The sequence below is a fragment of the Rhinolophus ferrumequinum genome, chromosome 9, assembly GCF_004115265.2.
Source record: "Rhinolophus ferrumequinum isolate MPI-CBG mRhiFer1 chromosome 9, mRhiFer1_v1.p, whole genome shotgun sequence".
In the NCBI taxonomy this organism is placed as follows: Eukaryota; Metazoa; Chordata; class Mammalia; order Chiroptera; family Rhinolophidae; genus Rhinolophus; species Rhinolophus ferrumequinum.
This window is the reverse complement of record NC_046292.1, coordinates 39313412-39337223: the sequence shown is the minus strand read 5'-3', so window position 1 is coordinate 39337223 and position 23812 is coordinate 39313412. Positions and strand designations below refer to the sequence as shown.

Here is a 23812-nt window from a genome sequence, read left to right as displayed (position 1 = left end):
GTGGAGAACAGACTGCGGGGGAAGGTGGGAGCCAGGAGACCAGTGAGAGTCCAGGTGACAGACAATGGTTGTCTCTACCAGACATGGTTGTCAGGAGTTTTGGCCTACAGTCCTGGCTTTGTCACCTGGTTGTGACCTAACATTTTGGCTAGTTAACCCTGTGAAGACTATTCCCTCTTCTACGAATTGGTGGAGACCACTAGCTATGCACTAAAATCTATTCCTCCCTTCTTTGAGCACACTGCTGACTACATTTCCCCGGCTCCCTTGCATTCAAGGATGTCCTTTTGTTACAGTTCTCTACTAGAAGGTGAACAGAAGTGATAAAAACCTAGGTGAGGTTCTCATGGCTCTTTCCCCTTCTATTAGCTGGATGCAAATGACAACCAGCCCACAGGCTGTGGCAGAATCATAAGTTGTAAGGAGCTTAGATCCCTGAGGCACTGTACAGAGAACTGTCCACAAGTCTGAAGACTGCCCTGGTTTGTTATGGGACCAAGAAATAAAACTTACTGTAGTTGAGTCACTATATATTTGGGACTATTTGTTAGAGCAATTTAGCTCACCCTAATTATTAGAGAGTTGTCAGGCTTAAAAGAGCAGAGATAGGAGAGTTGAGTTTAGTGCAAAAAAGTTTTCTGCAAATGCATAGATACACATGGTGGACATTTTACTAAACTGTGCGTGATGGGGGTGTCCCATCCTAAAGTTATTTGAAGGAGCCCTTTAGGAAATTCCTTTTCCAATTGTGCAGTTTCACAAATCTGGATTTTGTGGCTTCTCCTTAAAGGAGGAGACACCTATAATGTTTTTTGTAGTTTAAGCCTTCCGTCCCACCTTCCATTTGAATTGCACACAACATACAATATCTTCTTTAATCCTTACCATCCTGTCACAAAATCAGGTCAATTATCGCCATTTTACAAATAAGGAAAGTGAAGCTCCAAAAAAGGCGATTTGTCTGAAAGCCACGTGGATGCTATTAATGAATTAAAGAAGGCTGCAGGCTCATCTAGTCTTACGACCCGAGTGCTCAAACAGCCTTAGCCAGAGCCCAGACGGTCGCTTCAGATCTAGAAACAGCTAAATGAAGCCTGCCGTGGTGACCAGAGAAGCCTTCACTCCATTAGGGGAGGTAGCTGTCCCTTATCAGCATACGACTTTTGTAACACAGAGAAAATATTGGAAGTTTGTTTTGTTTTGTTTTTTATCACTATGTGGGTCTTTTTGGCCGAGGCTGTGGTGTCCCAGGCTCCTTTTCTTTAGGGACAACACACTCCTGCCATTCCCCCCGCCCCCCAATCTCTCACTGACAGACAACAGTGAGGAAAGCAGCTCCGACATCATGACCAAGGCCCACAGACACCCCTTTGTGTTGGATGGTGTGCCCATGGGGCCTGACTTCTTCTAACTGATTGTTCCCAATGGTGGCACATTGCCTGGAGGTCAGCAGTCTCCTCGCAGCATGAGGCCCTGCTGAGATTCCAGAAGCGCTCTGGGACGGAGATGGAGTACTCCCGGAGGGGACCTAGAGCCGCCTTATGACAGATGCCACGTTCTTCTCCTCTTTTTGGATTTTAATGAACAGGGAGTCAAGCACTTTGTCTTTGGAATAGAAAGGGTTCGCCAAGTGTCAGGCATATTCCGCCCCTGTCGTCCATCTCCTGTCTGGCTCCCATGTTCATGTCACTGGTCCATGTGAAGTCTCAGGATCATTGATCTCTCATATCAAAAGATATCTGGCCCCAGCCGTCCCAGCAGGCACGGTGACCTCCAGGTAGATGTCTCCAGCAAAAGTGATCCCGTCACATCACCACATCTCCTCCTCTCCCAGGCATTCATTCCCATGTGTCCTTTCGCCAAGATCCCCCCTCATTCCTGCCCCCACCCTCCCATCCCCAGATTCATCTTCTGTCCTTTGGGCGCCCCAGTCACCACGCTGTCCTTCATATGCAGCTTTAAGGAGTAGGATCTGAATTGCAATCCACGGTCGGAGGGCTCTTCCACTTAGTACAACGTGTGATCCTTTCCCTTTAAAAAACGGAGAGAAAGAGAAAATGGAGGTGGTCCCTTGGAAGGGAGGGAACCGCCCCCCATCCCTGGAGGGGGCACCCACAGGAGGCGAACATGTACCTGTTAGTTGTGCTTCCCAGGAGATCCTACATTGGGATGAGAGGCCAAAATTGATGACCTCCAGAGCTTTTCCATCAAAACAGCCTGGTTCTAAAGAGGAGACCCTCCACTTTGCACCTAGTTCAGCTCATCAGAGCCCTCACGTTGGTTTGTAAGAACTTCAAATACAAAATCCTGGAAGGTCACCCAGCCCTCAAGCCTGAGAAGGATGCTGAGGACCAGAGACAGGAGGGAACTTGCCTGAGGTCACCTGATGGCCAGAGTCAGGACCAGAATTCCAGCCCAGAGCCCCGGACCTCAGTGTAGCGTCCCTCCCATTGTTCTGATTCTTTCCTCGGAGTGGAATGCCAGAGGACTCTGGGTTCCATCCCAGAATCCATTTGAAAATGGCATTTCAATGAGAACCTCTTGCTTTGTATGTCAAACATCATCTACCAGCCATCATGTTATACACATATATGTATTTGTTTATTGTCTGTCTTCTCCATCACGATGTAAACTCCGTGAAGGCACAATCTGATTTCTTTATTGATATTTCCCCTATGCCTAGACTATTACCTGGTGCTTAGTAGGTGTTCCATAAATATCTGTCAAAGGAAGGAATGCAGTAGGGAGGGAGGCTAAAAGACACCTTTATGATCATTCAGTGCGTCTCCATGCTTTCTGGCTCTTCACTCCTGCCCATCCCACTGCCCCTGGACTGGCTCAGAGCTCGGCTCTCACCTGACCATTTAAGACATCTGCCTTGTCTCCCCCTGCCCACCCTACCCCCGCGCCCCACCAGACAATGTCACACAGAGCACATCTTTAAAACTCAAGAGTTACTTCTCATTAAAACCCTTCTGAGTATCTGAGAGAAAATATTTGTGAAATACTTATCTGATAAAGAATGAATGCCCAGAATATATAAAGAACTCTCAAAATTTAATAGAAGAAAGCAACCCCTCTTTTTAATGTGCAAAACAAGAGATATGGCGGAAACATATGAAAAGATGCCCAACATCTTGTCCTTGGAGAAGTGCAAATTCAAACCATAAGGAAATACGCCTATTAGGATGGCTAAAATTGGAAAAACAAATACCTGATGATACCAAATGCTAACAAGAATATGAAACTTTTAGACCCCACATACATTGCTGGCGGGAATACAAAATGGTAGAGCCATTTCAGAAAGTAGATCGGCAGTCTCTTACAAAGTTATACACACACTAATCCAAATTATAAGCAACAACTAAAGAATAAAATAAGCACCTACTAAAGAATGAAAAACAAAAGGCTGCCTTTCCCATGCAGGAGTTAAATCCCAGGCTGCCGACCTAGAAGTGCATAACCCTGAGATTTGGCAGGAAGAAGCAGATGAGGCTTGGGAGTGAGGGGTGAGAAAGATTAGCTTTAAGTACACATTCTAGTAGGAGACTTCGCCACCTTCCCACACATGACCTCCCTTACCTGGGAGGGTTTAAAACAAAGATGGTGTTAGGCAACTGTCTTAATAATATATTCAAAGGATGAGAAAGCATTGTATCCATGAAATAGAAGCCTGATGTACTAAAAGGAACATTCAGAAAACAAAATATACCTCTTAGAAATTAAACTATGAAACTAGAAATGAAAAAGTGAGTGAATGAGAACATTTCTGGTCACCTGAAAACAATCAGTAGCTCAGACGTACCCAGGACAACGAACACGGAGCAGGTTTTTCAAAGGCATCAATCAATGAAAGAGTGTAAAAGAGAATCCTTCTGCCCACCTACGACCACCTTCTGTGCCTCATGGCACAGTCCTCCTGACTGGGTCAGAGCTCCATGGACAATGCCAAACCAGAGCCTCAGGGAGAACCATGCAGCAGCCTGACAATCAGACACCCACAGGGACCTGCTGGTTGGCTTCCACTCCGTAGCATTCATAAGCCTTAATTAAGCCTGACCCTGTCCCTGTAGGGTATAAATTATTCCCCTTTTACAGATGGGAAAAGTGAGGTCTGGAAGATAAAGAGTGACACTTGACTGGAGATGGGTCTAAAAGGAGAACCCATCTTTTTCGTAGTGTGTCTCTCAAAAGATCTTGTCCCTTTTCTATTTTTTCTTTATTATGAAAATAATATGTGTTTATTTTTGAAAAATTCAAACATTTCAGAAATAAAACAAGGTAAAATAAGCGAGACCCTGGTAACCCTCCGGGTGTAACCATGGTCACCAGTTTCGGGCCTAGTCCTCCGTGTATTGTCTATGATAAGGCAATGCATTGTTTAATCGGATCATTATTCAGTAATTCAGGTCTTTAACATCTTTTAGTAAAGATTCATGTTTTTCTTCCTTTATGCCTTAAATATACCTTATTAAGGTTATCCCAATGCATTTTATCCTTTGTGTGGCTCATAAGAGTGAGATACTTTGCTTTTTCTCAATTAAATTTTCCAATTGTTGTGGCTGTGGTATCAGAGAAAACTGTTTATACCCTTTAATGCACTTGCGTCCTTAGCTTTACAGTTTTAAATTTATCTCTAGGATTTCTTTAAGTAAACACACATATCATTGTAAAGTGTGATGATTTTGCTCTTCCTTACCAATATTTGTATTTCTTATTTTTTCTTTTTTTATCGTACTGCCTTTGCTAGAACTTCCAGAACAGTGTTGAATAATGCCAGTCATACACGCATCCCTTCTTATTCTTGTCTTCACAAGAAGTCTCTAGTGTTTTACTGTCATATTTAATGTTTCTGGCTTCCTCTTTCAAAACCCCCACCCTCCCTCAAGACTCAAATGCCCATCTCTTTCTCTCCCAAGTCTCTATCAAACCTCCATCTTAATAGAGGCTTTTCCTTGGGTCTTTGACAGCAGAGGGTTATTTAATCATTGTAGTTTCTTTTCCTGGATGATGTGCATTTTAAGCCTCTGTAAATAATTTACCCTTTTATACTAATGAGACACAGAATTCTGCCAAGGCATAACAGCTGCAAAGGGACTGGGAAGCTGGCACTTAAAATACCTACAAAACAGCATACACAGCACAGAGCACATTTACAGGTATAATCTCTTTACTCCTCAAAACAGACTCTACAAGGTGGTTATTTTGTTTACTCTCATTTTTTCTGATGCAAGTCTGTATCCAAGTAACTTGTCCCAGGTCACACAGCTAAGTGGTAGACACAGAATGCTAAGCCCGGTAACAAGGGAAATCCTATAACTCTCACAGGTCTGAGTGATGGATGTGGTAACCGTGGTGAAAGAAGTTTGGACCCACGGGGAGGCAAATGTTGAGGGTCCAATGGGAGTGGGGCATCCTTCCCTTCATTAGAGCCCTTGCTGTGCAAAAATATATAGGATGGGTCTCTGCTGACAGGGTGGCTGAGGACGGGTGGCCATGTAGGAATGGGGGCATGGCACTCTTCCTGGCACCCCCCCAAATCCTCACCAGGGCTTTGGTGTGTGGAATGGACCCTGCTCTGTGAGGGAAGGACTGGATTCTAGTCCCAGCTCTATCACTCACCAGCTGTGTGACCTTGGGCAAGTTCCTCCCTTCTCTGGTCCTGGTTGAACACCTGTAAAAGAAGACTAACCACCTTGGCTAGAAAAAAGAAGAAAATGTTTTTGCACACTAAAAATGTTCCATATGACTTTCAATTAAACAAAGCAGATGAATACATGCATCTATCTCTACTCTCTGCTACAGTCCACTGAAAGAACTGTACAAGATTTCTTTTTAAATAGATAAACAAGAAAGGGGGCAAGGGTGTGAATATGGTTTTAGAGAATGGAAAGTGCAGGGAGGCACTCACAGAGCTGAGAGGGCCAAAGTGAGAGCTGCCTGCAGTAGGGAAGCCAACAAGAAACTTGCCAGTTCCTGCCACAAACCCCAGACAGGCCCAGGAATTGGAGGCAGCAGTATCTCAAAAACCAGGCAGCTGAAAACAAGGAGAAAGTTAGACACACACCCACCCCACTCTTCACCCACCCAGCAGGAAACTGGAGGTTTAGTATTCAGAGTGGGGAGGCAGGCACAGTAGACGGTAGGCAGTGAGACTAGAAGGAGCAAGTGGAAGTCCATAGATTGGATGAGAACCCCATCTCCTTCCCTGAACACCAGCAACCCTCCCCCAGGATGTAGGATCCTTTTCTAGAGAAGCTAAATGGTCCCAGAAAAAACACCTAGAAACACTGGCATTGAGGGTTTCCCAATGGAATGACCAGATCCCCATCCAACCAAGTGAAGCCACCAACTGAAGCCCCACCCACACTCACAGCATTTTTTAGTGCTTTCCTCTAAATTAGGAACAAAACAGGGAAAGAAAAGAAGGAACTTGGAAGAAGTGTATACAATGCAAGGAGCAAAAGGAAACTTAAGGAAAACTCATTATTCTTAGATAAATGAACATACATGACGCAGAACGAGAGAGAGAGAGAGAGAGAGAGAGAGAGAGAGAGAGAGACAGAGAGAGAGAGAGACAGAGAGATAGAGAGACAGAGAGACAGAGAGAGAAGCAATCCACAAGACACAAGAGCTCTTGGAAACTAACAAAGATGAGAGCGACATATAAAAAGGCAATAGTCTGATGATTAAGGACAAGAAAAATTTACCAGAAAGTAAGACAAAAAAGGCAGACAAGAAAAGTAGAACATCAAACCAAAATGTCTAACATTCCTCTGAAAGAGAGGAGAGAGAAAACAAAAGGGAGGAAATCGTCCAAAACAACAATGCGAAAATCTTCCCAGAATAGAAGATCCTCAGTTTCCCGAAGAAAAGAACTCACTGAGTACCCAAAACAATAAATGAAAATAAGACGCACACTAAGACCCACCGTCATAAAACTTTAGAACAAACACAAGGGACAAAGAGAAAATCCTAAAAGCTTCCAGAAAGGAAGATGCAATTTACATACAAAGGACAGAAAAGCAGAGTGACATCAGAATTCTCAACAATTACACCTGAAACTCCAAGGCAATGAAGCAAAGCCTTCAAAATTCCAAGGGAAAATTATTTCCAACGTACAATTTTATTTCCAACCAAACTATTGATCAGTTGTGCAGGGAGGAACAAACAATTTTTTTTTTCAGGCATGCAGTTTATCGAAAATGTTACCTCCCATTGCCCTTTCTAAGGAAGCCGCCAAAACAAGGGAGTAAAACAAGAAAGAAGACACAGGACTACTTTGATAAATATAGTTAAAAGCTGGGCTGGCCCACTGGCTCAGGCAGTTGGAGTTCCATGCTCCTAACGCAGAAGGCTGCTGGTTCGATTCCCACATGGGCCAGTGGGCTCTCAACCACAAGGTTGCCGGTTCGACTCATAGACTCCCGCAAGGGATGGTGGGCAGCGGCCCCTGCAACTAACAAAGGCAACTGGACCTGGAGCTGAGCTGCGCCCTCCACAACTAAGATTGAAAGGACAACAACTTGACTTAGAAAAAGTCCTGGAAATACATTCTCTTCCCCAATAAAGTCCTGCTCCCCTTTCCACCCCAAAAAAAGTTAAAAGCTGGTTTTCCCTGAGCTATCTGGTTTTCATGCCTCAGGATTTCCAACAACAAAATGATAAACTCTAAAGTCCATGTTTATTCACATTTTAACATTTCTAAAATTGAGAATACATTACATCTGAGCTCAATACAATATGGCAGCAGCTAACATTTGCAAGCTATTTTATAGCTAGCCACAGTATTTCACGCACTTTTCTCTTTTGGCTTCACAACAACTCCCTGCAGTGAGTTTTACCAACCCCATTGTGAACACCAAGAAACTGAGATTCCATGGGGTGAAATGAAGCCTTGCAAGTCAGAGTCTAGACTGTGTGAGTTGTGGGTGGAGGAGTTAGTGTTGATTTGTTCCTTTTCCTTATCACAAGCTTTAGAGACCCAAGCATCTCGTTTGGGTCTCCACAGTCCACACTCTGCTCATTTGACAGCTGAGGGCAATGAGGCTCGGAGAGGTCAAGTGATGTACCCCCACCTCATACAGCCAGCCAGTAAGCCACAGAGCCAGGATCTGAACTCTCTCCACTGCTACTGCTGTTTGACTGGCACTAGGGGCCGCAGCTGTGTTCCTATGGGAACCAAGCACAAGGTGGGAGTGGGGAGCCCCGCCCCCCTCAGAGTGAGCGCTTCCACGCCCTGGCCCCTCTGCTGGAGTTCCAGCGGCACTCACTGCAGGAGCTTATCCTGGGCCAGGTCTGACAGGTAACGCTTGGCGCCATCCATGAACAGGGACCGGTATCGCTGTCGTCGGTCCTTTGTCTCCATCAGCCAGGTGTTGAGGTAGCGTCCCACACCCACGGGGTTCTGCACCAGGGAGAGGCCATTCGCAAACTGGACCGCTGGCCTGGAGACTTTATGTCAGGCCTCCTCCCGTCCCCCAGGCTCCTCCCTACTCCATCTGTTAGGGGTTGAATTGTGCCCCCCAAAAGATATGTGGAAGTCCTAACCCTCAGTACCTCTGAATGTGAGCTTATTTGGAAATACTGTAGTTGCAAATGGAATTAGTTAAGATGAAGTTGTACTGGAATGGGGGGGGCCTTAAACGGATATGACTAATGTCCTTATATAAGAAGAGACACACGGGGAAGACAGCCATATGACACGGAGGCAGAGCTTAGAGCGATGCATTTACAAGCCAACGAATTCCAAGGATTGCCAGCCACCACCAGAAGCTAGGAAGAGTTCAGGAAGGAATCTCCCCCACAGGTTTCAGAGGGAGCGCGGCCCTGCTGACACCTGAATTTCAGACTTCTAGCCTCTCGAACTGTAAGAGGATAAATTCCTGCTGTTTTAAACCACCTAGTTTGTGGTACTTTGTTATGGCACTCCCGGGAAATTAATATAACATCCCGCCCAGAAACCTGGGTCGCAGCTACCAGCGGTTCAGAGGGGAGATGCAGCCTGCGTGAGGAAAACAGGATCACCGCCATCGGCGGAGAAGCCGTGCCCGGGGTGGACTAGGCGATGTCAGGAACCACACACTAGTCCTATGTGAAGCTGAACTTCCTGTCGACAGGGAAAGGCCTGTCTCATGGGGGAGCAGGGTGTGCAGGCAGCGAGGCTTCCTGCCCTGGGAGCAGGGCACGCTCAGCCTCTAGAACCCAGACCTCCCATCAGCCCCGACCACTTTGGCCAGCACTGCGGTAGCAGCATGGTCATCCGGCTCTTGTCTAAACATTTTATTTGGGATGTTCGAGGGAAGACCCTCTTCCCTGCAGGAGATGCAGGCTGGAGGTGAGGAGAGGAAGGATGCAGGGGACCTGCCTGCTTGGTTCTCATGAGAATCAAACAGGGCACAAAGGGAACCAAGCTATCACACAGGGAGGTGAGGAGGTGGGATGGGGGCATGTTGCTCTCCTCAGGGGACGGAGAGCTCAGGTGTGGGGTGCAGGCTGGGGCAGTAGGAGCATAACAGGAAGGCTGATAAGTTATAGGCAAGATGTTCCTTGTTCCAGGGAAACGAGGAGAGACCTTAAAAATACATAGCTGTTCAAAACCCTGCAAAATTAACCTGTGCTACTGGAAGTCAAGACGACAGGGGAAAGTTCCATCACACTCACGAGGAGATGGCTGCCTCTGGGAAGGGGAACGAGAGGAGAAGGGGAGGGGACACCTTGCTTCGCCAGGAATGAGAAAGGGGCCAACTCCACCAGCTGCTCCTGAGCCCCCAAGACAAATACAAAGAGAGAATGGAGGGAGTGTTCCCCTGGGAAAATAAGAGAATGAGATGGCTCTGGGGTGATGTCTCTTAGCCTAGTGGTTCTCAAAGTGTGGTCCCTGAAATAGCAGCATCTGCATCACCTGGGAACTTGTTAGAAATGCAAATTCCCAGGTACCCACCCCAGGCTACTGAATCAGATACTCTAGCATAGGGCCCAGCAATCTGTGTTTTAACTAGCCCTCCAAGGTGATGCAAACACCCACTCAAGTTGGAAACCAATGCCACAGAGAAATAACACAATGGAAGTGGGTATTGGTCCCTCAGGGAGAAAAGAGGTGGGATAAGCTCACTCAGAACATCCGTTCCCAGGGGGTAAGGAGGGCTTGGGCCTGCCCAACACCAGGTACCAACACACACACATCCAGACCCACTCACCCAGTTCCCCAGAAGCATCTGGTAGGCCCGTAAGTCTACCCGCTTAGAGGACAGTAGGAATGGTGGCTGGTTGACGCGTCTGCATTCCTTCTCTTGAGGAAGCCACATACCGGGACCAGACTCGGCCTGGGGTAAGGAATAAAAGCTGAAAGCTGGGGAGGTCTGGCAGTGGTCAGCCAGGGACCAGAGAAGGTGAAGTCTCCTGGCAGCTGACCTCACCAAACTGGCCACCCTGGACCTTGGCCAAGGACGGTGGGAGGTACCCAGCCACCTCCCAACTCACCGGAATCCCATCCTCCAGGAGTGAAGAGGCCTTATGGTGCCCTGATGCCACATGCCACCCATGCTAACCCCCACTCACTAGCCTGACACCTCTGTCCAGCTTCCCAGGGGCCCTCGAGGTCAGCAGGGTTCAGAGAACTGCTCTAGGCCCCAGCCAGGGGAGCGGAAGCCACTCAGATTTTGGAGCTACATGAGTTGGATTCCAATCTCACTCCTTGCCCTTGCTGGGGGATCCTGGGCAAATCCCATCCTATCTCTGGGCCTCAGTTTCCTTTTGTGAAATACAAATGGTGATCCCTCCATCAGGGAGCTGGAAGGGACCTGGCTCAGAGCAGGCATTCAAGAAATGTTGGTACCCTTTTTCCTTCCCCCAGACCCCACTCCTTCCCAAGCCCTTAGCGGTTCTCTCCGAGGATTGGGGAGCAGACTCTGCTTGCGGGTCCCAGCTAAAGTCCAGGCCGACTCTGAGGACTGGTTGCTACCCTCCGAAAAGGAGCCCACAGCCCCTCTGTTGGGGTAGAGACCTTATTCACACTCTGCCTGCCTCATGTCCTCCTTTGTCCTCTCTGGGGAAGGAGAGGCAGGGTGGAGACCAATGCTGGCCAAGCACATCCGGGTACCAGGCTCCATGCGATGGGCTCTAGTACTTAACTTCATTTAATTCTCACCTGGATATGCTCCTCGGACAAGCGTCAAAGCAAGATTCAGACAATGAGAGAGACTCACCCAGCGTGACTGGTAAGTGCAAAACCAGGACAGGGAACCTGGTGGGTCTGATCCCTGACGCTGAGCTTTCCTCCTGAAATAGCCACCTGCACCCCACCCTGGGCCCATCAGGAGAGCCACCACTAAAAGAGGAAGGGAGGAAGTCCCTGGGAGGACACTGACTAGTTTTCGGGGACACTGGCTGATGGTGGCCCAGTATATTCTCTCTGTAGGGGTTTTCGGGTTGCGGGGAACTGTTGAAAACACCCCACGCTTCTTATTGTGACGTGAGTTAAGTTCTTCCACGAAGCTCTTGCAATTCATCAGTTCCCTGGGCTTTTTTTTCTGAGAAACAGAGAAGGGGGAAAAGGTATCTGTTATGCCAGGAAAATCAAGGGCCCCCTTTCTTGATCCTCAGCAGCAATCAGAGAAGCGCAGGCAGCCACACAGTGAGGCGTCACTCTCCACCTGCCTGAGGACCTCCCACCCTGATCTGGTGGGAGGTGCAGCCCCCAGCCCGCCAAGGGCAGGGTTATGTCCACACCGTACAACACAGCTTCAGTTTCTCCATTCCTTCTTTCTTTCGCTCATTTCATGGACATTTATAAAGTCAGGCACTGTTCTAAGCAAGAGCGGAAGTCCAAATATTTACAAACCAGTGTGATGGGGGAACACAGAGGACTTTTAGGGCAGTGAAACTACTCTGTGTGATACTACAGTGGTAGGTACATGTCATTATACATTTGTTCAAACCCACAGAATGTACACCACCAAGAGGGAACCCTCACGCATGATGGGATGACATGACAATGTACGTTTATCGGTTGTAACTAAGGTACCGCTCGGAGGCGGGATGTTGATGGTAGAGGAGGCAGAAGGGGACAGAAGGTACGTGAAACTCTGTACTTTCTGTTCAGTTTTGCTGTGAACCTAAAACTTCTCTAAAAAATAAGTCTGTTATTTTTTTAGATAATAAAAAATATTATTATGTGGCCTGGGCACTGACCAATCAGAACGGGCATTGGCTATCGGCCCGAGGAGGGTCCCCAGACCCCTGCTGTGTTGGGCAGGACCACCTTAGTAGCTGGTCATGGAAAGAGGGCTGGGAGGCCCATGGGAGCTGGCACCAGGAGGGAGGGCTCAGTTCAGTGGCTATTTACCAACTGGTCCAAAAGTATGCAGCCCCACAGGCTTCCTGGGGGCCTGCTTCACCATGGCACCCCCCACCTGCCGGCACTCTATATTGTTTTTCACTCATGACTGTGTTTCTTTGTCCATTAAAATGTAAACACCATAGGGGCAGTTTTCCCCTGCACCTAGACTATTACTTGGCCTAAACATACACACTGAGTGAATGCACAGTGGAGACAAAATAAACAGGAAATTACACAAATATTTAAGTTTAGTTGTTCTGAGCACTAACAAAGCAAAGCACAGGATGCTATGGATCGCACAACAGGAACTTGATAGGTGCAGGAAAAGGGGGGTGGGGGTCAAGCTAAATTCGACCTCAGTTTCCCCTCCTAGTCCTCCAGTTCTCTGCCTTAATAGCATGCCACTAACCCAGCCAGCTCAGCTAGGTCTGTGATGCCCAGAAGTTTGTCCAAAACAGCAGGACACGCAGACCTGAGCTGTCAAGGTCCCTGCAGGCTTGGTGGCCGGTCTCCCATCCAGTCCTGGCATTGTGGCCATCAGCACTTCCTCTGCAGTTCTTTCCACTGCAGAGGAGAGAGAACTGGCAGCGAAGTCAGCCAGACATTGCTGGGGGTTCGAATCCGAGCTCCGTGCCTTACCAGCAGTGTGGCCAGCCTCCGTTTCCTCATCTAACATACAGAGACATATCCTACCCTTGCTGAGTGTGGGAACAGCCCTGGGTAGCACCCGGCATACAGAATGATGTCGCCGGTGGTGAGGCCTGTCATCCCGCTGGGAAACGCACGCACCCCCACACCTCACCTGGGTACACACCTGCACAGAGTAATGTCCGTAGCACTGGGGCTTGTTTCGGTCACCAGAGAAAATGTCATAGAAGCCACGGTTGCCCATGGATCGTTCCAGGTATGCCTCTATGCTACTTTTCAAGGAGTAGGTGCATGGGGCCAGACCACTCCCCTGGAACAGAACACAGGTGCCAGTCCCTGCAGGAGGGCCGCTGAAGCAAGCCCGTCAACCCACGAGGTCTAGGTTTCCCCACCTGCTTTGGGAGTCTGCCCCCAGGAATGTGCAGGAAGGTAGCCTGGCCTGGCCAGGTGAGGGGGATACCTGATGAGCCAAGGGAGGTGGCTTGTTGGTCATCTTGCACATGAGGCCCTCAGAATGAGAGCGGTTCCAGGCATTCTCCTCCAGCTTCGTGTATGGGTTGCCCTTCTCTCCATAATTTCCAGGACCCGGATAGTAGTTCTGTATGGGGCAGGAAGGACATAAAAGCTATCAGTCCCACTCCTCGTGCTGAGTGCACCTAAGTGCACTTGAGAAGCAAACGGGATGTTCAGGGCCCCTGCGCGTCAACTGACCCCCAACACACAGCACTGTTGGCCCATAAGCCCCCACCACTGCTCAAACCTTCAGTTCCAAGTTCAGACTCTTCTCCAGGGCGCTGCTGACTTATCTAATTTATCTCTTACTGCTCCCTTCCTACATCTCCATTTCAGCGAAAGTTGCTCCTTACTGGTCCCCAAATACATGCCATTCTTCCAACCTCCTTGCCATTGCTTATTTGTGCTGTTACTGCCACCCAAAATGCCCTTCCTGCTTTCTTTGTCTCAGAAAATTCTTCTAATCCTGCAAAGCCAACTCAATGTTCTCTTTCCTGGGAATGAAGCCTTTCTTCCCCTGTTACCCCAGACAGTTGTTTACTTTGGTGGTCTCAGAAACTCCATCCATTACAGCCGTGTCATAGCCCTGCATTTGCAGGAATCGGTTTCTCACTGTGCTGCAAACAGTGCTGTGACCTAGAAGGATCTAGAGTCCTGGGTTTGGATCCTGGCTCTGCTGCTTCCCAGCTGAGGGATCTTGGGCACACCACTTATTCCTTCTCAGCCTCATGGTCCACATTTGTAACATGAGGATAGTAATACTTTCTTTCAGGGTAATGAGGATAAAATTAAATAATGTCTATAATGCCTCCTGTAGAGAGCCCGGCCTCTAGTGGGCACCCGCACATGATACGTTAGGGTGGGGTGGCTTTCTTGGGAGTGGGTGGGAGAAGGCGGTAGGAAAGGCTGAGAATTACGGCTGGAAAGTTAGAATGACCATCCAGGACCTTGGTTGCAAAGGTTGGAAATATGTTCTTTGTAGGTGGAGTGAGGAGAGCCACCCTGCTGTGTAGGACCCAGCGGCGGGATATTTGCTGCTGCTCTGCATCTTTTGGCCACGAGGGGTCGCTGCCGCTCCACGATGGCTCAACGCTGCCACCTCCGGTCCCAGGAACCAGCCCAGGGGAAGCAGTCCCGAACCAGGCGGGGCGGAGAAGGCAGGGAGCTCTACTTGGGGAGTCAGGCTGCTGCGGCACGGGACTTGTTCGCCCTCAGAGAACACGATTACGCGTTGCTCCCTTCCAGGGCCCAGGTTTTCCAGCGTTGAGGGAAGCCCCAACGTAGGAAGCTGGGCCCCTGCATCATGTGTTAGGTGCTTCAGAAGCCTAACATCTTGGTCCTGAAGGCGACCAGATAAGATCAAATCAGTGTCATCCGCAATTAATAGATAGGGAAACTGAGTCTCAGAGAGGCAAACCTTGCGTCCAAGGCTCCCCTGCCTCACTCCCCACCCTCACCTCTGGAAAGGGCCAGTTCGAGGGTCCCAACTCTAAAATCCAGGATCTTTCTGAGCCTCTACTGTTTACCAGGCAGCACGTGGGCCCTGGGGTGGGAGGGCAATGAGCAGGGCAACGTCCCAGGGGACCTCAGAAGTGCCGGTTATAACAAGAGGTGAGAGTAGCCGCTGCTCCTGAGCCCAGTGCTGGGGTGCTTGTGGGCAGTGCTTTACCCTTCCTTCAAACCTTCAAGTTCAGAGGTGTGGTAACACAGTTGGGCTGATGTGAGACCTCATGATTTTAACTGGAATGGTATGTTGCTGGAGCTTTTGGAACCCAGGCAGGAGGAGTGATTAATTCTTCAGGGAGGGGTGTGTGGGAACAGAAGGACTGGCACATATAAGATTTTTTTTTTTAGCTGGACTTTGAAGAATGAGAAGGTTCCCAGGCGATGGGTGTGGGGAAAGGAGGCTCCTTTAGACCTGATTCTGAGACATAAGGGACTTAGGAAGATGCTGGCAATGGTAGGAGACCAGGGAATCCATCAAGAGGCCAACCCCGGAGGGGGTGGGGCAGTGGCCTGGGCCAGGGGGCGGCAGAAGGAATGGAAAGAGGAGGAGGTACCAGGTCAGAGCACAGATGCCCGGACTTCAGGAAACAAGGTGAGCTGGGTTTCTGGCTCTGGCGGCTGGGTTGTACCATTCCCTGGAAGAGCAGGCCTGGGAGAGATGTTGACATGGGGCGGGGTGCAGAGTTTGAGGTGCCTAAGAGCCCTGGGTGGGGACCTGGAGCCATCTGCATGGAGCCTGGCTGGGCAAGAGAGATCACCCCAAAGAGGGTGGGGGGGTGTGGGAGCTGGGGAAGGGGAGCAGTGGAGGGGTCTGGCAGAGGAACCCCAGGACTGCAGAGCCTAGTGTCCCCACAGCCAAGAGAAGGGAAAGTACACTGAGGGAGGAGTGGTGGCGGTGCCAAGTGCCCATGGGGGATGGGGTTCAGAAACCAGAGCAGAAGGCATGGCCTTTGCAGGGGTGCGATTCGACAGCCCCATCCTCTCTGGGGAAGGAGTCAGGGGGCCCCAAAGCAAGCACCCACAGTTTTGGTAGGTGGTATGTGTAGGCCTGCAGGGATGGGGGCACAACTGGAGGGGTCAGGGACCCGAGGAGGCCACCAGGTTCCCAGCCCCGTCTCAGAGCAAGACTGAAAACAGCAGGGTTTGGATGGGCACTGCCGTCGCGCACGGGGACAGTGTCACCCCCTTGAACTTTCAGTTCAGAGCTGAGCGCAGGAGAGCAGCTCAGAGAAATTCTGCAGGGCCTAGCCAAGGTTCCTGCAGGAGCAGATACGGAGACCAAGAGGGAGACAAGATAGCTGGAAGGGAGGGACAGGCCATGGCATTGTCACCTTGCTCAGCTCACACTCACTGATGCCTCAGAGCTGGGGGATGGGGACGCAGGAAGGAGACACACAGCGTCAGATTTGCTCCCCCAACTTCTCTGCCATCAGCTGGGCTGGGCTCTGACATTAGACCCTGTCCTGTCAAGGAACAAAATCCAAGCGAGCCAAGCCTCTGGGGACAGCGCAGTGGTTACGCGTGGACATCTGGATTCAAATCCTGCTTCTGTCACTTAGGAGCTCTGTGACCTTGGGCGGTTACTGAAACCCTCTGTATTCCAGTTTCCTCATCTGGAAGGTGAAGATAATGATAGTGCCTACTTTGTAGGGTTGTTGTGAGGATTAAATTAATTAGTCCACTCAAGCACTGAGAACAGCGCCTGGCATGTGGTAAGTGCTGTGCTAAGTGTCAGCTCTTACTACTTTAGATTTGAAGGTAATGACTCATTTTTAAATGCCTCCAGGCCTCCCCTCTCCCCAAGTTGCAGTTCCAGTGTCTGCACGTGAAGATGCAGGTGCTCATCCCCTGAACAAGGAGAACTTTCCAGGCCTCAGAGAAGGCTTCATAGTGCTGAGGGGTGGAGGAAAGGCCCTGGACATGGGCTTAGACATCCCTCGCTTGTGGTTGTGATGCCTGGGGCAGCTCGCTTATTCTCTTTGCACCTCCAGGAGCTCCTCAGGAGTGATCGTAAAAAGTGACACTGTTTTGGAGCAACTGGTGACTTAGGAAACATGCATGCACTTAGTCCACAGATACTTAGTGTGTGCCTACTATGTATCTGTGTGTGCCTACTATGTGTCAGGCACAACTAAGACTTAGGAATTCTGCAGTGAACAAACTAGGCAGATGTGGTTCACCTTTAGGGGCTGGTGTCCAGTGGGGGAGAGACACGAAACACATGATCATGAAAGGGATTCCTAGGAAAGGGAGATGTCAGCTAATGGGGGGGAGGGGCAGGTCAGACCTTGGAGCTGAGAGTAGGATTTCCTTAGGAGAAAGAAAGGGAGAACATTTCTGGCAGTGGTAACAGCGGGAGCAAAGCTCTAGTTGAAAGAGCATGGCGCTTTTAGGGAGCTGAGAGAAGGACAAGAGTACACAGTATAGAGAGCCTGAGGGCCAGGGCAGGTGAGGCACTCAGCAAACTGCAGCACTCACCGGGTATGGTGTGACGCCTGCCTTCTCTCTCATGACCTTGCTGAGCGAGAACCCCACTCAGTGTCCTCCCCACATAATGATCTAGCACTGCCACCCTCCTGCCACTCCCACTTCTCACAGCCATCACCTCCCATCTGGATGCTGGCTGCAGCCTCCAATCCTCACCCCCACAAGCGGGGTGTGCCTCTGAAAATATAAACCAGGCCCTTTCCATCAAAACCCTCCACTGTCCTCTCACAGTACTCGGAATCAAACCAGAAGCCCCCACATTGCTGCAAGGTCTTGAGGGCCAGCCCTCAGTCCTCTGCTCTCTTTTCTTCTCCAGTCCTCGCCCACTCCCTCTGGCCACACTGGCCTCCTGCTCACTGATCTAAGTCGGGCCTTAGCCTTTGTTGTTCCTGATTGCCCAGAATGCTCTCCCACAGATTCCATGAGTCTCGGTTGCTTACATCTTGCAGGTTTCTCTCAAATGTCACCATCTCCTGGAAGTCTTCCCTGATCACCTTATAAATTATGCCTCTATCACTCTCTATCCCTTCCCTCTCTCATTTTCCTCATAAGCCTGATAATATCTGATATGCTTCTTTATACCGTTGTTTCTACCACTAGGATGCCGGCTCCCGCAGAGCAGGAACCTTGCCTTCATCACTTCTGAGTCCCCAGGACGGACAACAGTACCTTGCCCTTAGTGAGTGCTCCCTCATTATCTGCTGGCTGGCTGGCTGGCTGGATATATAGATGGATGAGTTTATTGAGCACCTAATGTACACTGGGCTCTTTGCTGGGAACTCAGAGATGAACCAGACCCATCCCTGCCACCAGGGAGCTCCCAGTCTGGTGAGGGAAGACAGACACAGGCATACAATGGCCAGTGGGTTTGAGGCTGTGGCACAGGAAAGCTGAGGGCTGTTGAAACACAAAGGAGAGCATGGCTAAGCGTGGGGAGGAGACAGATAAGAGGGCCGCTTCCAGCACTACCCAGGCTGCACGCTCTGCGGACAGAGAGGAGCGGAGGCTGGGAGGGTTCCCACTCCTTAGAGAACACCTACCCCGATGAGTCCTCGGAAGCGAACCTCCCCAGAGCTGAGCAGCCCCCGGGTGCTGCACGGTTTCTGCTGCAGCAGTTCTAAGAAGTCTTTGAAGTCGTAGGATCCAGGCCCCAGGTTTTCCTTCTGCCCCAAGAGAAGAGAGAAAACCTTAAACTTGGGGATGTCCACACGAGAAGGAGGCCGGGGGATGAGGGTGTTCCTTAACAGATGAGCTCTACCTGGGCCTGAGAGGACACCGAGGCCACCCTTGGAGCGGCAAGGGGAGTGAAACAGGGACCTCACCTGCAGCAGCTTCTCTCTCACGATGGCCTGGTACTGCAAGTGGGGCAGCTGGGGCAGCGGGCTGGCTTCCTGGGACTTGGCCCAGCCTGTGCCCACCTCCTTCTTCAGCTTCTCCTTGCTGAGGCAGGTCTCCTTGTAGTCATAGGTCCCAGGTCCTATGTGGGACTGAGTCAGAGCACAGTCAGAGCTGGACCAGCCACGCATACCCAGTCCACCCACCAAGCCGCCCCCCCTGGCCTGGGAGTGACCTGTCCCTCTGTAGTCCCACCCTCAGCACTGAGCCTGGCACCAAGGGGTATGATACTCAAGGTACCATCATGACTTCCTCTGCCATTGGCCCCCTCACACTTCATGGAGGGGTAGTAATTCATTTAGGCACCCACAGCCAGTCAGTGCAAGAGTTGGGAATGGAAGCCAGGTCTCTGTGGCCCCAACCCATGCTGTTTTCACTGCAGTCTTGCCTTGGCTGTGAACCCAGCTCTGTGCTGAGGACTGAGGGCACGGAGAGGTGTAAGGCACGTCCCTTACAGGGCTCGGCTCATCTGCCATGGCGGTGGGGCTCAGAGGTAGTGCCTAGACCACAGGAGAGAGTCCGCGACGACGCTGGGCAAACTCACCACGTCTAGCGGATAAGGCCTGGAGTGTGGGATCCATGCGCAGGTGCTCAGCTTCCTCTGTTTGGGGCGAACAGCAGAGACCTCAAACCTGGGGAAGGACGGAGCCCCAGTGAGAGCCCACTGCCTGGCACCCAGCCGTGGTGTGGGCAGATCTGGGAGGTAGGGAAGGTGACTTTAGAGCGAGCCTGTAATGATGAGCAGGGCTGCTCCCACCTCCAGGTCTGTCTTTCCTGCTTCCCTCTCTCTGCATACCGCTCTTGCCTGGCCGCCGCCCTCATACTGGGAGCCTTTCCTCAAAAGCCACTTGCTCAGTGCAACTCCCACCCCATTCTCCAGCACTTCCCAGCTCCTCCTCCCAGCTTTCTTTTTCTCCATGGCCCTTGCCATCATCTAACATTTCATATCTTTCTTTTTAGTTTATTCCCCACTCCAACCACATCCTCCCCACAAGAATGCAAACTCTAAGTACAAGGTTTTGCTGTTTTGTTCACTGCTGTATCCCCAGATGCTACAACTGTGCCTGGCATATGGTATAGGTGACTATATATACTGGGGGTGCCAAAAAACTGTATACAAGTGGACACTTTGGTCAGTTCCCCGTAATCAGAAGTGTCTGGACGCTGATGGGAACCACTTTGAGCACCTCTTGTAATTGCAGAAGTCAAACGTGACTTGTATTCACCTTTTGTTATCAGTATATATTGAGTATTAAAATTTTAATAGTTTTTCCTTTCTTAAAATGTGTATACATTTTTTTTTGGCACCCTCTGTTTAACAGGTTGTGTGTACTATATACCTCAATATCATATGAATGAAGAAACGCACCTAGACTGAAATTCTACCCACAACTTTTGAGCTGAGTGACCTACTCTGGACCAGGCACCCTCTAGGTACTTTTGAAATGTTTTAAAATAACTTAAGAAAAGTGGTGCATGGACTCTGGGCAGGAAAGTGCAGCAGGTGTGAGGGGGAGACAAAGTCCAGCCCCTCATCCCTCACTGCCAGCCCCCCTCCGCTAGCTCCTCCCTTTCCCAGGCTCCACCCCCTCCTCGGTGGTCCTCTCTTCCCACCACCCCCCAGCCCTGCCTTACCTGTTGCTCTGCACCCCAAAGGGCGCCCCGCTGAACCCCTTGGTGTCCATGGCGCTGGCCTGTCCCAGCTGCGAGGTCCTTGGGGGCTGGGCCTCCACCCCTCCTCGCGGGACTCCGGGACTCCTCCTCACCGGCTTGTCTTGTCCCTTGTCTGCTTGGCCTCCGCTGCTGCCACGGCAACCAGGCTCTGTGATTTGTGATTCGCCAGAGAACTGTGGCCGTGTCTGTGCCCACGTGGCGCCCCCACCAACTTGCGAGCGCTGTCCCCTGATTTTTTCATTCCACTAAGCATAATTTCATCCCCACCTTGCCAGAGATCCTTCCCTGAGCCCTGCAGATGTAATGGCCCCTCATGGTGGGTAATATGGATGCCACTGGTCTGGTTTAGAGTCACTTGTTGAGGAACTGTTTCTGATTTCTTGCTTTACCCCTGTGCCTGCAACCAGCCAAGTAGAGCGCAGCTCAGGAAATGCCTTCTAATGTTCCCCTTGTGCACATGGGTACCCTGAGGTCCACAGAAGGCTCAATTCCGGCAAAGAGGGCACCAGGTTCCTTCTCCACTTTGCGGAGGGAAGGAGAGCCAGAGGGGAGGGCAGGAATGAGGCTGCAGAGAGGGAGGGAAGGGTTACAGGGATGGAGTCAGGACTCATCCCACAGACATCTCCCTCCATTCTCTCTCTCTCTCTCTCTCTCTCTCTCTCTCTCTCTCTCTCTCTCTCTCTCTTTCTCTCTCTCTCACACACACACACACACACACACACACACACACACACACACACACTGCAGAGGCTGTGCAGGGTGCCTGGGACTCACATGTGGTCCCAGTCCTGAGTCTAGTGGGAGAAACAATGACCACACAGTGTGGCCACGCCTATGAAAAAGGAAGGCCTCTGACCCAGTCTGTGGGTGGCTAAGTCAGGGAAGGCTTCCTGGAGGAGGAGAATTCCAAAGTCATCATTGAAGTGTGTGTCTGACCTGCTAGGTAAAGAAAGGAGTTGAGGATATGTGCCCTCAATAGGTCAGCTCTCTTCCTTCCTCCTCCCTTATCAGGTACAGCAGAGAGAGACACCCCATTTAATGATAACAAAACTGAAATCAGAAACAGGATTTTTCCTGGGGCCGGCATCCAGCCTGTGGTAGAACTGGACTACTGGGACAGTGGGTCTCCTTTCAGGCCCTACCCAATGCCCATCTGACCTCCCAATATAGCATTTAAATAGGACCCCCAGCACCATCGTGACTCTCAGGTACCAGGTCAAGCAGGCACAAGGCCATGGCTGGCAGAGTGTCCACCATGCACTGCTAAGCTGATGGTCAGAGGCGTCAGGCCCCAGGAACACACACACAACAGGCACCCTGGGTCATCCAAGCCCAGACTCTGTCCCTTCCCAACTGTGCGACAAATTACATCCTTTTCTGATTCTCAACTTTCTTACCTGTAAAATAAAGCTAATAATCTCTGTCTCCCCCGATTGCTGTGAGGATTAAATGAGCTAATTTAGGTATGTTTCTGGCATGTAACAGAAACTCAATAAGAGGTCCTTCCCCACCCTTGGACAGGGAACTTCAGAAGGTCCAGGGCAGGGACTGTGTCTCATTCACTCCTTGTGCAGTGCCTGGCACATAGTAAATGCTCAGTAAATATTTGTTGACATGGGAACAAATCAATGAATCTAGTCCACCTTCCCAGGAGTGCATAAATCCTCAGAGATTCATGTATGAATCCTGGCCCTGCTGCTTCTTAGATGGTGGCCTTGGGCAAGTTACCCTGGCCAAGGTTCAATTTCCTTGTTCGTGAGATGGACCTATGACTGCAGCCTCCTGGAGGAGCTGTTTTGAGGTGTCAGTGAGATGTGGCCATGTACACTACCAAGTCCTGTGCCTAGGGAGGTCCTGGGCCTTCTCAGGTGCCTTCAGGGTAGACTAGACTTGCTACTTTGCTGCTTCTGTTTCAGCTTGAGACCTTGGCTGCAGGACTCGTGGAGGAGTGACCCCAGGATATAGGTTCAAGGTCCACTGGGCTGGAAGTCCTGGCTGCTAGGCAGACCAGAGCAAGCCAGGGTGAGTCAGCTCTGCAGTGAGGCAGCCTGCCCTAGTTAGCCCAAAGCCTCTCTATCACAGCAACTTACTGATCACAGCAACTCATTCTTTCTCTCTTGTAGGTGCTGCTGCAACTCCCTCCCACCCCAACTACATGGAAGAGGAAACTGAGGCTCTAACAGGTAGAGTAACTTGCCCTTGTCACATCTAGTGAGGTGTAGAATCACACAGAGGATATGGAACTCATAACTAGGTTTGGCAGCTCCCTGGCTACAAGACTGCTAACCCATCCAGATTCTGGAGTTATGTCAATGGAGTCAAGTCAAGCTTCTCAGCCAGGACTCCGGCCTCTTTGATGGAGCTGTAGCTGCTGACTTCAGTCCTCATCCCCTGCTTCAGCTATAAGGGGCTGCTCTATCCCTAGGCACACCTTGCACACTGTAAACCTCTGGCCTTTTCGTAAGCCTTCCCTACTGCTGAAAGGCACTCGTAACCTACCCTCCCCATCCAACTCCTACTCATCTTCTCAGAGTCAGATCAAAAGCCAAACCCAACCATGAGGATGGCAATTATAAAAAACAACAAACAAACAAAAACAGAAAAACTAAAAAGTGTTGGCAAGGATGTAGAGAAATTGGAACATTTGTGCATTGTTGGTGGGAATGTAAAACAGCACAGCTTCTGTGGAAAACAGTATAGCAGTTCTTCAAAAAAAAAGAATTAAACACAGAATTACCATATTACCCAGCTATTCCACTTCTGGGTAAATACCCAGAATTGAAAGCAGGGTCTCAAACAGATGTTTGTACATCCACGTTCATAGCAGCATCATTCCAATAGCCAAGAGGAAGCCATTCACGTGTCAATCAATGGATGAATGGATAAACAAAATGTGGAATATACGTACCGTGTTTCCCCGAAAATAAGACCGGGTCTTATATTAATTTTTGCTCCAAAAGATGCATTAGGACATATTTTCAAGGGATGTCTTATTTTTTCATGTACAGCAATCTACATTTATTCAAATACAGTCATGTCATCTTCTTCTGGAACATCGTCATAACGTACTAAATGCATCCATCTGGCTGACGATCTTAACTGGGGCTTATTTTCAGGGTAGGTCTTATTTTCGGGGAAACACAATGAAATATTATTCAACCTTAAAAAAGAAGGAAATTCTGACACATGCTATGTCATGGATGAACCTTGACAATATTATGCTAAGTGAAGTAAGCCAAACACAAAAGG

At 49.8% G+C, this 23812-nt stretch overlaps 1 protein-coding gene across 1 annotated transcript; it reads right to left on the bottom strand.

Moving 5' to 3' along the window:
* Window positions 1–1929: 1929 nt before the first annotated feature.
* On the bottom strand, window positions 1930–20652 carry LEXM (lymphocyte expansion molecule). The gene is made up of 10 exons (XM_033115454.1): window positions 20525–20652; window positions 19434–19521; window positions 18817–18981; window positions 18535–18657; window positions 13449–13586; window positions 13155–13298; window positions 11370–11531; window positions 10200–10325; window positions 8274–8407; window positions 1930–2031 (listed from the first exon to the last, which is right to left on the bottom strand). Exons 1-10 carry the CDS (start codon window positions 20572–20574, stop codon window positions 1959–1961), a joined length of 1203 nt encoding a protein of 400 aa, XP_032971345.1. The 5' UTR covers window positions 20575–20652; the 3' UTR covers window positions 1930–1958.
* Window positions 20653–23812: the final 3160 nt, after the last annotated feature.